The 13,989-nt window shown below is 38.9% G+C and overlaps 1 protein-coding gene across 1 annotated transcript in view; it reads left to right on the top strand.

Moving 5' to 3' along the window:
- The window catches only part of ASXL2 (ASXL transcriptional regulator 2), a 2,483,396-nt gene that overhangs the window by 2,115,455 nt on the left and 353,952 nt on the right, over positions 1 to 13,989 (top strand). Inside the window, exon 7 of the mRNA XM_044062884.1 lies at positions 10,242 to 10,405. Coding sequence (XP_043918819.1) covers positions 10,242 to 10,405 — 164 coding nt within the window. The remainder of the gene's footprint in view (positions 1 to 10,241; positions 10,406 to 13,989) is intronic.

Below are 13,989 nucleotides of genomic sequence, written 5' to 3'. Positions count from 1 at the left end.
CAGAACAACTACAACACCCTGCATCCAAACCTGAAAACACTGCAGCTAACTGCCTGGAACATTGCATAAGAACAAATAACCCAAATTTATCCCAAAGGGTAAAGACATTATCTTGGAGGCTCGCAGACCCTCAACAAGAAAAAATTATTCAGCAAAATGGAAAAGATATTTCATTTGGAGTACTGCAAAAGGAGAAAATGTGTCACTGGTAAACATAGCCAACATCCTGGAATACTTGGCAGAGCTCTTCCACAAAGGCCTGTCCTATTCTTCCATCAAGATTCATGCATCAGCTATTTCAGCAGAATACACTTGGATCCTCCAGTCTTCTCACATCCTCTGCTCAGGCAGTTTCTGAGAGGAATTAAAAATGTAAAACCACCTAGGAAGCCACCATTGCCAGCATGGGACTTGAACTTTGTGCTAGAAAATTGACACTTCCTCCTTTCGAACCAGCAGCAACAGCAGAATTACAATACTTATCATGGAAAACTGCTTTCCTGTTGGCAATCACTTCAGCAAGAAGGGTATCTGAGCTACAGGCACTAATGGCAGTACAGCCCTTCCTGATCTTCCACCAAGATAGAGTATCCATGAGAACTAATCCTACTTTTATGCCTAAGGTGGTCTCCAGAGTATCTTTGAATCAGGCTATCCACCTACCTACATTCTTCCCCAACCCTCAGAACAAGGGAGAAAGGCTGTTGCATACCTTGGATGTGCATAGACAATTATGCTACTACCTGGACAGGACCAAGGGCAATAGGAAAACTGACCAGCTACTGGTAGCATATGCAACAGGAATGGAAGGAAAAGCAATTTCAAAACAGACAATCTCTAAGTGGATAGGAAATTGCATTAGATTTTGTTACTCCTACCATGGAAAGAAAACTCCAGAAAACATCAGGCCTCACTCTACAAGGGCTACAGCCACTACCACAGCTTTTCTACGAGGAGTGGCTACCAAAGACATTTTAGAGGCTGCTACTTGGAGCTCCGTGCATACATTTGCCAAGCATTATAATTTACCTTTATACTCCAGACCCCGAGCAGGTTTTGCCACTGCTGTTTTGCAAGGGATCTTAACTACACCATAATTTTATTTCTCCTCCTCCCCCAGTTTTGCTATGGTATTCTACCCATTTGTAAGGACTGCAGATGCATCCTTGAAGGACATAGTACAGTTTTGTACCTACCATAAATGTAGATGTCCGATAGGAATGCATCTGCAGTCAGGATTACCCACCCTCCTTCCCCTCTGTGGTGCTCCTAGGGTATTTGCCCATCTTGTAGCTAGCTGGGGGAATCTATTATGGTGTATTTGTTTGTATATATGTACATACATGCCTATTTTTTTGTTTGCTCTCTACTATTTGGAATCATTTGCATTTATCCAAATTTAGCCTTCCTAGAGGGCACCTGGCATCTGGGGCAAGAAACACTGAGGAAAATGGCGTCGGCTGATGCCTTTATACCCGAATAACTGCAGCTATGACGTCGGGTGAAGTGCGACACCAGCCGAGGCCAGACCCAGACTTTGGAATCCGGCCGACCGAAGGGCTGCCTGACGACAGGACAACCCATTTGTAAGGACTGCAGATGCATTCCTATCGGACATCTACATTTATGGTAGGTACAAAACTGTACTTTTTGCTTTCTCCTTTCCATAACTATTGCACCATATTAAATTTCTTTTTCTTTCCCATGTCCATATTTCTTCCTTTGAGGTATTCCATAACTTCAGCTTGTACTTTTTTAACTTTGACTTTACTAATCTTCTATTCTGTGTTCCCTCTTTATGATTGTATTTTTGTATTGTGAAATGTTCCATATCTGGATGCCTTTGCTTGTATTTCTCTTCAAATATCTTTGGAGATGCTTTTTTGTATTGATTAATTTGTTTTTCTCCTTTGCGTAAATATTGCACCATATCACATCTTTTCTTTCCCATGTCAATAACTCTTTTTGTACCTTTCAAAAATCTCTAGATTTTGTTCTTTATATTGTCACACTTCCTCAGTCACTTATTTTTCCAAATGGGCCATGATTTCTTGGTCTGTATAATGCTTTTCATAAAGCTGTTGTATTAATGAAGACAAATTTGCATCTGAAGCTTTTGACAGTTTTTCTTGAGCAAGTATATAGTATATAGTTATAAGAGCATTTCTCCGCCGGACCTCCGCTGAAAACAGGCTCTGTGGAACCTAGTCGGACTTTCCCGGTCAACAAATGTTAAATAAATAAAAAAAAAACAAAAATAAAAAAGTATTTTTTTCTTTCATCTAATTTCTCTCTTAATCTGTTTGTATATCTTCTCTCTTGAAATTCTGGGCTTCTTGCATAATAGTAACAGTGCATAATTTCTTTCTAATCCTAAGTAGTTCACTCTATCATCTTTATGGCTCTTTTTTCACCTATCAGTTTTTGTGAGTTTTGTGAACTACTACTTCCTTCTACAACAGAGGGGCCATCCTCCTCCTCTGAGCCTGGCGTAGGCCCATTGTAGGAATGTTTCTTTGCCTTGAGGATTGTGCACTGTCATTTTTTTTCCAGTCTTGGCACCAGTGCGCCTACCAAGATTGGACACTTTTGCACCTAGCCATCTTTTTTTATTTTGTAACCTACTTCTGTCCATGATATATGCTATATAAAATACAGTCTACATATCAATGTCATCTTGGTGAAATTTTGGGAAAAACAGGGTCCACCTCATGAAGGTACTCATGAAGACTTGAAGATGAATTCAGTTCCAGCAATACTACTCCCCTTTGCTTGCTGATTTATTGTCTCTCCATTGGACTCCAGTGGGGGATGAGGTGGCATAAGGGTAGAGAGGAAACAGGTGTGTGTTTTTATCATGAATGGGCAGTTATTGTGGGTAGCAGCTTTTATATATGCTTTGTGTGTGATGGGATTGCATTTTTATTTTGGTGTTACGTTGCAACCCCTGTATTGATTGTAGGATATGATCCCATGGATAGCAGTTTTGTCATGCTTCAGTCTGACAGATATCAGTGTTGGAAGTACTTTGCCCATACATACACAGTTGTATTGATATACGTGCTTTGTTATGTATGTTGGTAGATAATGCTTTCATACAAGGTGCTTATAAGGGGTCCACAGACATGATAGTCTACATAGAAGCCACACCGTTTAGCACACAAGAATACCTTGCCCACACCTCATCATACACACCTGCACACACAGTCAAGGTAATGGGACCTGTGACACTGACCACATGCCTGCACATCCTACCATAGGGTCACATGAATAACACAGGAGGGCAAGAGTTTCTGACATGTCATGCTAACATACCTCGTGCTTGTTTCATCTACTTCTGTGTTCTGCTCTGATAGGTCAATTGTCAGATGTGTAATAGTAATTTTTTTCTAACTCTCTCCCTTCTTTGTCACTGTCCTTCTTTTGTGCGTGTGTGCTTGTGTGTGTGTATTGTTTTATTTCTCTCTATTTATATTTCTATTTTCCAAATCGTCTGCCACGGTTGTGCCAGGTGTGAGGCCCAGGTTGCCTCCCCCATCGAACCCAGTCTTCTCCTGCAGTAAATCCAGCCGACTCCCTCCTACCACCCCATCGGGTGCAGTGGGAAGACAGCCAAGTTGCCTCACCTATGACTTCACCCGAGGGGAGTGCTATTGTTTGGATCTATGTTAAATCATTGAACGCTTAAAAAAAAGCGGACCATGATTTATCGAACACATGTAAGCAAAAGCTTAAATCTCGAATGCTTAGAACAGTGATTTTTTTTTTCCAAGGGAAAAAAAAATCGCTGTTCTACAAAAAAAAAAAAAAAATGTAAAACATTACATAAATTGGAGGGCTATGCCCCTCACACCCCTGATATGGGGGGGCTGTGCCCCCACACCCCCCCCTACTTAAACCAACTCTGAGATTGCACTACAGTCACGAACCCGGCAAAGTAACGAAAGAGGCCAAGCGATTTATTTCCCAGGGAAAGAATTTGCTTGCTTAGAACAGCAATTCTTTTCCAAGGGAAAAAAAATCGCTCTTCCACAAAAAAAATTGTAACATTACATAAAGTGGACGACTATGCCCCTCACCCCCCGATGTGGGGGGCTGTGCCCCCCACCCCCCTACTTAATCCAACTCCGAGATTGCACTACAGTCACGAAAACGGCAAAGTAAAGGAAGAGGCCAAGCGATCTCTTTCTCAGGGAATGAATTTGCTTATATGCAGTTTCGCTATTTTGCCTTTTCTTGCTTTCAAGTTCGATCAAGACACATTTGAAAGAATGAGTCTTCAATCACTTAATAGGAACCCTACTGTTTCCTTCTTGTAGCACTGCACAGGGTGTGCAATTTGTAACTCGCAGGAAGTTGGCAGAGGTGGTGAAGGAATTGATGGGCTGGCTGCTGGAAGCCCTTATCAGCCACTTGAAGGGGATCCTCATGCAGCTTACAGAATCCTACCACTGCCTGGCTCTGCCTTCACTACCTCAGGTGGGGCCCAGTGAAGTGGGTAGTTAGGGAACTGACTAACCTCTCCCTGAGTTTAGCCCAGGCAGTATAGCTGAAGGAGGGTTTTACCAACCCTAACCCCCATCCTGGAGTTCCACTTCCTTGTGTGTCAACTCCCTCTCCAGTTTGTTGTCCAGTCCTCCCTAACACCACTGCCCTCCATTTGTCTGCATGTCTGTAGCTTTGTGGCATCTGCAGTTAGCACAGACAGAGGGTTTTTATTACTGTGTTATGTTACTATTTGCATAAGTTGCAGTTTCTGTGACAACTTTGATTTGAAAACATTTTAACACCATCTATATTGCAATTAAGAATTTTTTGCAATTTTTAACAGACTGTTACACTAGCAGTGCATTAATTTTTTATTAATGATGGACTTTGAATAGATTAATTATGCTAAAACAGTTAAAGCATCACACCGGTAGCAATATTGTCAGTAATTGTATTTCATTACCAGGTGGTTTAATATTAAACTGCCTTTGTTTTGTGAAGAAAGCTATTTCTGGAAACCACTTATTTTTAGTGGATTTATTGGTAACTATGTTTCTGATTTCTTGTTCTCTCCTGCACTAAGTATTTATACCACTTAAACGACTTATAAAAAGAGATTATTAAAAAACAGCCTTCTGCATGTTCATCCATCTTCTTTGCGTTATTCCTTGCGGCACTGGTAGGAATCTGTTTCTTTCTACAGAGTTGCCGTTTTTGTAGCCTGGTTTTTAATTACTGGTGGCTTAGACTGAGAAATTCCACCTAGTTAATTGATAATTGGTTGCAAGCCACATTGTGCTACAAAGCATATGAGAGGGAGCCTCAGCACAATTACAATAGGCATGTGTCTGAAAGCCAAGATTTCGTATACCATTTGAAGTCATTTTAATAAAACCTGTTTAGTTAAATCCGTGTTAAGAAAGTTCCACAACGTATCTACTTATGACCTATTACAGTTTATATTCATTTAGCTTTTCTGACTTCCCAGAATTTTATCTGAACAGGTACTGTTTATTATTTTTTAGGTTTTATAATAGAGAAATGCCAGAACTAATTTGTTTAACTGGACCACTTCCAGAACTACTGTGTTTAACTGGGCCACTTCCATCTACCATTTTCTTTATCAAATGCTGGTGTGTGACTTTTACATTCATGTGTGCTACCACAAACTCAAGCAGATAAGACTTTGGTTTGACATCTCATTCAAAGGATGACACATTCTGAAGTGCAACATCCCTCTTATACAGCACTGCAGTGTTAGTAATCGATCCACCTGGTATGGGAATACACCCCACAGCCTTTTGCACCAGAGGCAAGTGTGCTACCTGTTGCGCCACTACACTATTGATAATATATATGTGCATATACGTGTGGATTTCATTCAGGTGGTTGATTATCAGCCAAAAAATGACAGTATATGTGATCAAACCTCAGGCTGTCACACATACGGGTTTTTGAAATGTGTGTGAGATCGTAGTACAGTGGGGATCAAGGAATTTGCCCTTTTCTCACTGTAAGGAAAAAACTATCTTACACTTGTTGAAGGTTTACCAGTGGAAAAGTGAAGCAAAGAATGAAAAAACCTCTGGTATTCCACCACAGTAAAAATCCATCACGATAGAGTCCTGTGTCAAACAGCAAGCAAATTTAATGGAAAAAGTAAAAACAGCATTAAAAATCCATAGTGATAAAACGATAAGCGCTTTCGGCTATTTAGCCTTCTTCAGATCTTTATCTTTTGGTAATGATGCCTAATATTTATACTGAAAACTAACCAATAAGGTTTAAAATCAATTAACTTCTAAACCAGTCATGTCAATTCATTCTTAGTCTTTATTAGAATATCCAGTAATCTTCCTTTGCACTACTAAGTAGCCAATAGCTATGATCTAAAATTGGTGCCAAAAATATGCTAATATACTATGTTGGCCCATCCTACTTCAGCTATATGCTAATATGCACTTCTCTGCCTAGTTTTTTACTGGCTATAAGTGCTGAATGTATCATTGCAATGAATTTAGTTTTACATAGCTTCCCTGTTTCCACTTTACTGCCATCCAGTGGCCAAAGTGTAATACTAACTTTTTAAATATTTTTCAGAAGCATTTATTTCCATTATTTTTATTCCTGCATGGCTTCCCTGTTTCCACTTTGCTGCCATCCAGTGGCCAAAGTGTAATGCTAGCTTTTTTTTTAAATTTTTTCAAGAACATTTGTTTTATTTTTCTTTGTTTGTCATATATAAACTTACTATAATTAACTTTAACTAACAGGTCACCTTTCTGGAATTTTTATATATGATCTTCTTTAACAGTTATCTACTTTTCCAGATATACGAAACAATTCTTATCTATAACTACCAAACTATTAAAATATTAAAATATTACTGACACAGCCAAAAGCGTAGTCACTATGTCAACTCTGCTTCCATCAGCACAGAAATGCATAGCTGCACATTATAATTTTATATCCTTTTACTATATAAATAGAGAGTCCATTGTTCACTAAATAATCTCTAGATATATAAATATAAATATATGAAATGACGTCCCTATTCACTGCCTTGTAGAAAACAATGTCCAGATATACCTGTTGCAAGACTATCACTATTATGAAGCAAGAACATGCACACATCCTTAGTGAAAAGCAATATTCAGATCTAAAGTGCTTTCCATATCAGAATTAATAAATACTCAATAACTGAATATTATTATACTTATTAAACTTATTTTGTATTAGATGAACCTAACAAAACTGAAATATATAGTTATTATATCATAATGTCACTTAAAAGGAAAAAAATGAATACAAATTAATTATAAGTTTAGTGGTTCTGAGTTGTAATGGTATTCCTTCTAGTTTTTAATATGGGTTTCAATGGAACTATAGTGTTTAGTCCAGGGGGGCGATTTGCTCTCATGTTAATTATCCAAGATATTTCACGTAGTTCAGTTTGATTATGGACATCTCCTCCTCTATTGGTTTGGATAACAGTTTCAATTGCTTTAAAAAGGAAGGAATGAGTTTGATATTGTGTTATATGCACTGCTAGAGCATTGTTTGGTTCCTTTTATCGTATATCTCTTAAGTGTCGTAGTATACGATCTTTAAGCTTCTGATCTGTCTTGCCTATGTAAAAAGCATTGCAATGATGGCAAGTGGTCAAATACACTAGATGTGCTGTGGTGCAATCAGCATATACATTGAAGTGATATTGTTTATTTCCATAAGTGGAGACAAAGACATTTGAACTGTCAATGTAAGGACAGGCTTTGCATCTACTACATTTAAAAGTGTCCCTTCTGTCTGAACGTATATTTTGTGTAGTGGTACCATCTCTATTCCATAGGAGTCTCTTCAAATTTTTCTTGTTTTTATACTGAAATCTCGGTTGCTCTCCTACTATATGTTTAATTTTCTCATCCATTGTTAATATTGACCAATGTTTTCTTATTATATCACATACCTGTTTATTGTCTGAATTATAAGTTAACAGACAATTTAACTGTGGAATATGGTTATCAGAAACAATGGCTTGCTGTGAAGAAGTGTTCTTCTTGGAGAAATAAGGTTGGCCTCTGCCTTTTCTTATTTCCTGAAAATTTTGTTTGAGTCTTAAATTTTTATCTGAGTAGGACCTTTCCTTACGGTATCTCCGTACTTTACATTGTTCTTCAACAAATTCCTCATCTTTAGTGCATAATCTAGATGCCCGTAGGACTTGATTTTCATAGATGTTTTTAAAAATATGTCCAGGGTGCATACTTTGTTTATATAAATAATGGTTTCTCACTGTAGTATGATCACAGAGTTATATATTTTATTTATTGACATTTTATTGCCAGTAAAGTCTGACTGGGTAGGATCCATTTTCAGAGAGGCCCAGGGAGAAAAGATCCAAAGTATTACAAAGTGTTTTAAGAATAAAAATGTTATAGTCTTTAAAAATAATGCAAAAAACATATATAGTTTAATAATTATACCAAATTAGACATAATATGAAAACATAATATATTAGCGTGATTCTCCTTATATTTAGTAGCCTACAGGCTGCTGAGAAGTTAGTTGTGTCTCACTTTTTGAGTGATGAAAGACCCAGTCCTATTTGACCTGCTATTTCTTTGCAAAATTAGTCACTCTACAAACACCCACACTAAGCACCTCGATGTACACCAACAAAAAGATAGGTTCCTGATTCAATGTATTCTGATTCTGTGGAATAAGTTACCACTACAGGTCAAAGGACTACTGTGACTGCCTTTAAAGCTAGTCTTGAGAACTGGATGGTAGACACAAATTTTTACCACAGTTATCATGTGCATCCCTGGTTAGTTTGGGAGGTGAACACTATTAAGTGCTTGAAAAGGATGGCAAGAACGTTTACGTTTATCTGCTTAAAGGTTCATGTGGCTAGGCATCTAACGATCCCCATATCGCTGGACTAGTATGTTCCTATATTCTCATGTTTTATCTTCATGTTACAAGACACTGTATCTCATTAATATTATTTGTAACATGTTTTTATTGAAAGTATTTTGTTTTTGCATACTTGTTGCTGTGATATTTGCTGTTTTGCACACACATTTGTTTTGATGTGGCTGGCCTCATGGAATGATCTTTGTGACTGAAATAACATATTGCATTTTCACATACACATAAGCCAAAGCAATCAAGGAGAATAGTTGCAAAGTGTCTACCTCTTTCTTGAAATTATACAGTTTGTGAGTCTAGGATTGTTGACTGATAGCTACATTACCAGAGGTAACTTCATTGAATCCACATAGCTGAATAGCACTAACCTTTCAGACCAGTTTGTTGAAAGACATTCCTTGAGAATGCATAAAATCCAGGAGAAACGTAGTTAAAAATAACATGGCATTCTCCCATGCAGGACACAATAAACCCTTACTTTAAATCAAACATCAGCACAGAACCAAGCTGTAACCCGGTGTTACAGAAAGGCATTTACCTAACTCACTTTTCATTTATTATGATTTTTGAGCAAACTGAAATTGACCAATCGTTATCAATAAAATATCTTTTGACAGTGTCCTCAATCATCTATCTTTTTTCCAGGGTATAAGAAATCAACTGATTAGAATAATTTTTTATTTTAATTGTCTCAGCCTTGCTGCAAAATTAATTGTCTGATTAACAGTGTTTTAAACTTTTGACTTAATTTACTTGCACAAGACTTAGAAGCATAAAGAGAAGTTTTAGAACAGCTTCTTACTGGCTTCAGTGTATACATTGCTTGGAAGAAAGATGAGCACTAAATCTGCTATATGATTATATAGACAAAACTCTGAAGTGTTGAAATGTTACTTTAGTGGTGTCTGTTTAACTTATGGAAGGAACTGACAACTTGCAGTGTTAGGGCTTTATATGTTCATCTTAGTGTGCTATTATAGCGCTTCTTTGCATCATCTGAAGTAATGAGAAATTCACAGTACTTTTTTCTTAAATATGTTTTATAAGTTAATTCTGTGGTTAGTGAATTTGTGCAATTAAATCCAGGTAAAGGGTTATCTCTCAGAAAAAGGTTAAATGTCTTCTAGTGTGTGCATGTAAAACAATTTGCTATTTTACTCATGCTAATTTCTAATTTTCATAAAATATGCTTTATTGTTTTTATTTATCAATGTATATTGTAATTGCTTTTATATTTACATCTGATGTTGGCAATAAACAGCCTTCATTAGCAATCTTATGCAAGTACACAATACTCATATTGTATGCATATTTGCTTTTAGGGCAGCTGAAAAGAGCAAAATGTGCAGAGATTGATGTTGAGACACCAGACTCCATTCTAGTGAATACAAACCTACGAGCACTGATAAACAAGCACACATTCTCAGTTCTCCCAGTGGATTACCAACAGCAGCTGCTTCTGTTGTTGCCTGAGGTGGACAGGCAGGTCAGTATCACATACCACTAGTGGCTTACTGAGGAGTAACTGACTGTGAAGCTTCACCTACGACCCCACATTTTTGGAATTAATATTTTACTAAATTAATTGGAAAATAAACGAGTTGGTTATTGAAACAGTAGTTATAATTTAAAATGAGTGAGCTGAAGGTTTCTAATCAAAGTAGATTTCAATGTATGATCCCAGGACATAGTAGTAGTAGCGATAATATAGTATTACACAGCACAGTATTTTGACTGTTGCATACTAAATGTCCATGAAAAACTAACAGTATAAAATAGAAACTCTCCGTGGAGGACTCACTCTTAGAGGAGTAGTATGTAGCTTCAGTGATTGTTGAGAATAACTGAGAGCATTAGGTGACTACAGTTACAGTTTTGATTCATTTATTTTAACATAATTTGCCAGATTATCCCATTTAGATTGCCTAATTTGTTTATGTTTTAATAACGCTATCAAATGCAAGCTATTCAGTAGAAAAACATGTATTTCAAATGCAGAATTTGTGTATTTCTTTTATATGTGTATGGTTGTATGGTTCCCTATCAGAAGCCTGAAACACTATAAGCCTGAAAATCAAAATCCTGAAAACTATAGACTGAAAGTTCAAAATCCTGAAAGCCCAAAATCCTGAAACTCAAAATCCTGAAAACACAAATAATGCTAATATGTCACTATAAAGACACTAATATCTACCAACTGACCCTGACCCTAACCCTAACCCTAAGGTCCATCACTATCGCACACTCACCTGACCCGCGCCCTAACCCTAACTCACTTAAACCGCCCCTAACCCCAATATTTGTCACTATTGCATACATGCCTAACCTGCGCCCTAACCCTAACTCACTTAAACCGCCCCTAACCCTAACATAAAACCAACCGCACCCTGAACCCAACGCATGACCCAACACCACAGGGCTAACAATAGCAAAGCCACAATGACGTCAGTATGTCCATTTTGTGTTTTCAGGATTTTGAGTTTCAGGATTTTGGGCTTTCAGGATTTTGAACTTTCAGTCTATAGTTTTCAGGATTTTGATTTTCAGGCTTATAGTGTTTCAGGCTTCTGATAGGGAACCAGTTGTATATAGGCATACAGATAAGTAAGTACAGTATTACATTAAGTAATATATAAGTAATCTGCATATTGGCACACTGTAGTAAACTACTTATGATATTGTGTAGTGGCTGTAATCATGAAAGGTTAAGTAAGAAAAGTGCTGAACAAGGTAGTTATCTTTCTATTCTGTACTAACAAAGATGTGTAAAGGTCTATGTTACTTTTTTGTCAGCAAAAAACAGGTCATTTGAATTATTCAGGAGAAAACATTACTTCAGTGATACTGTACCTTTTAGAGCCTTTTTAAATCTTTATATGTTGCCTTTGTAGATTATGTGAACACCATAGGGTAGGAGCCTGGTAGTTAGAGTGCTCTCATCATTTCTTTTCTGTAGATGGATATAGCATTAAACACCAGACACCACCTTTTGTTGCAGTGTTTCAGTTGGGGGGAGATTAGCTCAGTCACATTAATGGCTTGATAGAGAAGCTTACTGCAGAGAAACATAAAAACCATATGCTGTATACTATCCCTTTTCTTTATTTTTAATTATTGTAAAAAGTATGAGAATTGTGAAGTGCTTCCCTTGATAACTTGAGGTATTATAGCAGGTATTTCCACATCATACCTTATTTCTTTTCTAGCTTCTGGTGAGTGTATGCCAACTGTTTTGAGTCTTTCCTTAAGCCCCAGCCCCTCTGTTTCATAACTAATTTTTGCATGCTGTGATCCTGGTTTATCTCCTTCTGCATGTCCATCAGAACTGGACATGGTGCTCCAGATGCCCTCTGATAATGCTGTGTACATTCAAAAGTGATATCAGCATCTCACAAGTCCGGTCATCTAGCTGTGCACCCCAGCATCATGTTTGCTTTTACTACTATCCTTTCATATTGCATGATTTACCCTGGTGGTGATTTAATCCATGTGTTTCTTTCTCTGTACTCCTTTGTGCCCTCCTAGCATGTATGCTTTCTCAAATTTCTTCCACTAAAATACATAACCTTATATATTTGTGCACTAAAATGTGAGAGTGTTCAATCTCGCCTTTGTTCTTACACATGGGTTCGGAGCCGATCCTCGGCTCCGTGCCGGCCGACTGCAAGCTCTGCATCGAGAAGAAGCTCGAGGACATCTAATACCCACAATCCCCCTCTGCCTTTACCTCAGATCTAGTTTGCCGCTGCTGCATTCGCATCGTTGGAGACTAGCTCGAGCATCTTCAGATAAGATTTAACTTTCTTTTTGTTAAATTTTAGGAGAACTTGTTCAAAATTACTTGTTAGTGTATTTAGTGTATGGTGTGTGTGTGTACAGAGAAATTCTCGGTACCGTTAACTTAGTTTAACTTCTTTTAACTGGTATAGAGTTTTTCGGGGCCTACCACCCCTACTTGGATTAGACAACCGGACTGACATATTTACCGGATTTGACCTTTTTTTCTCTGGATTGACTGTTACTGGACTTGACTTTTTTCTCTTACTACAAAATGTCTGAGAAAATGAAATCTGGATTTAAACGTTGCCAGTGTGGCCAAAAAATGTCGGTCACTGACAACCACAGTTCCTGTGTCTACTGCCTTGGCCCTCTCCACTTACAAGAGGACTGTTCAATTTGTCACTCTTTTAGTGGGAGGGTCATGACAGATAGGCGAGGAAACTGATGGACAGAGGTTTATTGAAACCTTCTTTCCAGGAGGCTCTGGATGCTTCAGACCAGGCATCCAAATCCTCGAAGGAATCGAAGACGTCGGAGCCCAAGTCATCGGCTCCGAGCTCTTGAGCAAAGTTAGATCACCGGTTCCACAGACTTCGGGGCCGAGTGTTCAACTGTTGGCAGTTTCCGAGCCTCGAGTCTTGGAACCGGTGACGGAGCTCCCTCCACCGACTCTGTTGAAGTCGGCTCCGTCTTCGATCCCTTCGACTCGTTCTTCCAGGCCCCTCTCCGACACCGATGTGGACCGTGTGGTGCAGAAATTGATGGAGAATACGGCCTTATCCAAGCTTATCTCGGTCTCCTCTCAGTTGATGTCGAGACTTGAAGGCCTTCCACTATCTCCATCTGTTCCTCCTCCGAGACCTGTCCAGCCTTCGGAGCCGGAAGAAGCTGAACTGATGATTGTGGAGCCCTCGGTGCCAGAACCGTCTTTTTCTCGGTCGGCGCCGTTCACCTCGGCTCCATCCGATCCGGTACTGGAGTCTCGGGCGAAGATCCATCCTTGGTTCCGGGACCGAGTCGGACTGATGTTTCGTTCCGACACTCCTCTCGAGCCTCGGCGGATCGACTCGGTTCCGTCCTCGGGGTCGGTGCCTTCGGTTCCTGTTTCGGGGATTCTTCCCATTTCTTCGGAACCAGGAGGTACCTCGACTCGGGACCCGGGGGCCTTCGACCTCATGAGGAAGGTGTTGTCTACCCAGACAACCACATCAGCAGGAACAGCTTCTCCTCCCCATAAAGGACCGTTATCCTCCTCTGCACCCACGGCTACATCCAAGCGCCGAGCACGTG

Source organism: Protopterus annectens, chromosome 2.part1 (genome assembly GCF_019279795.1).
Source record: "Protopterus annectens isolate FY-2018-M chromosome 2.part1, PAN1.0, whole genome shotgun sequence".
Lineage (NCBI taxonomy): Eukaryota > Metazoa > Chordata > Ceratodontiformes > Protopteridae > Protopterus > Protopterus annectens.
This window is presented reverse-complemented; position numbering and strand designations above follow the sequence as displayed.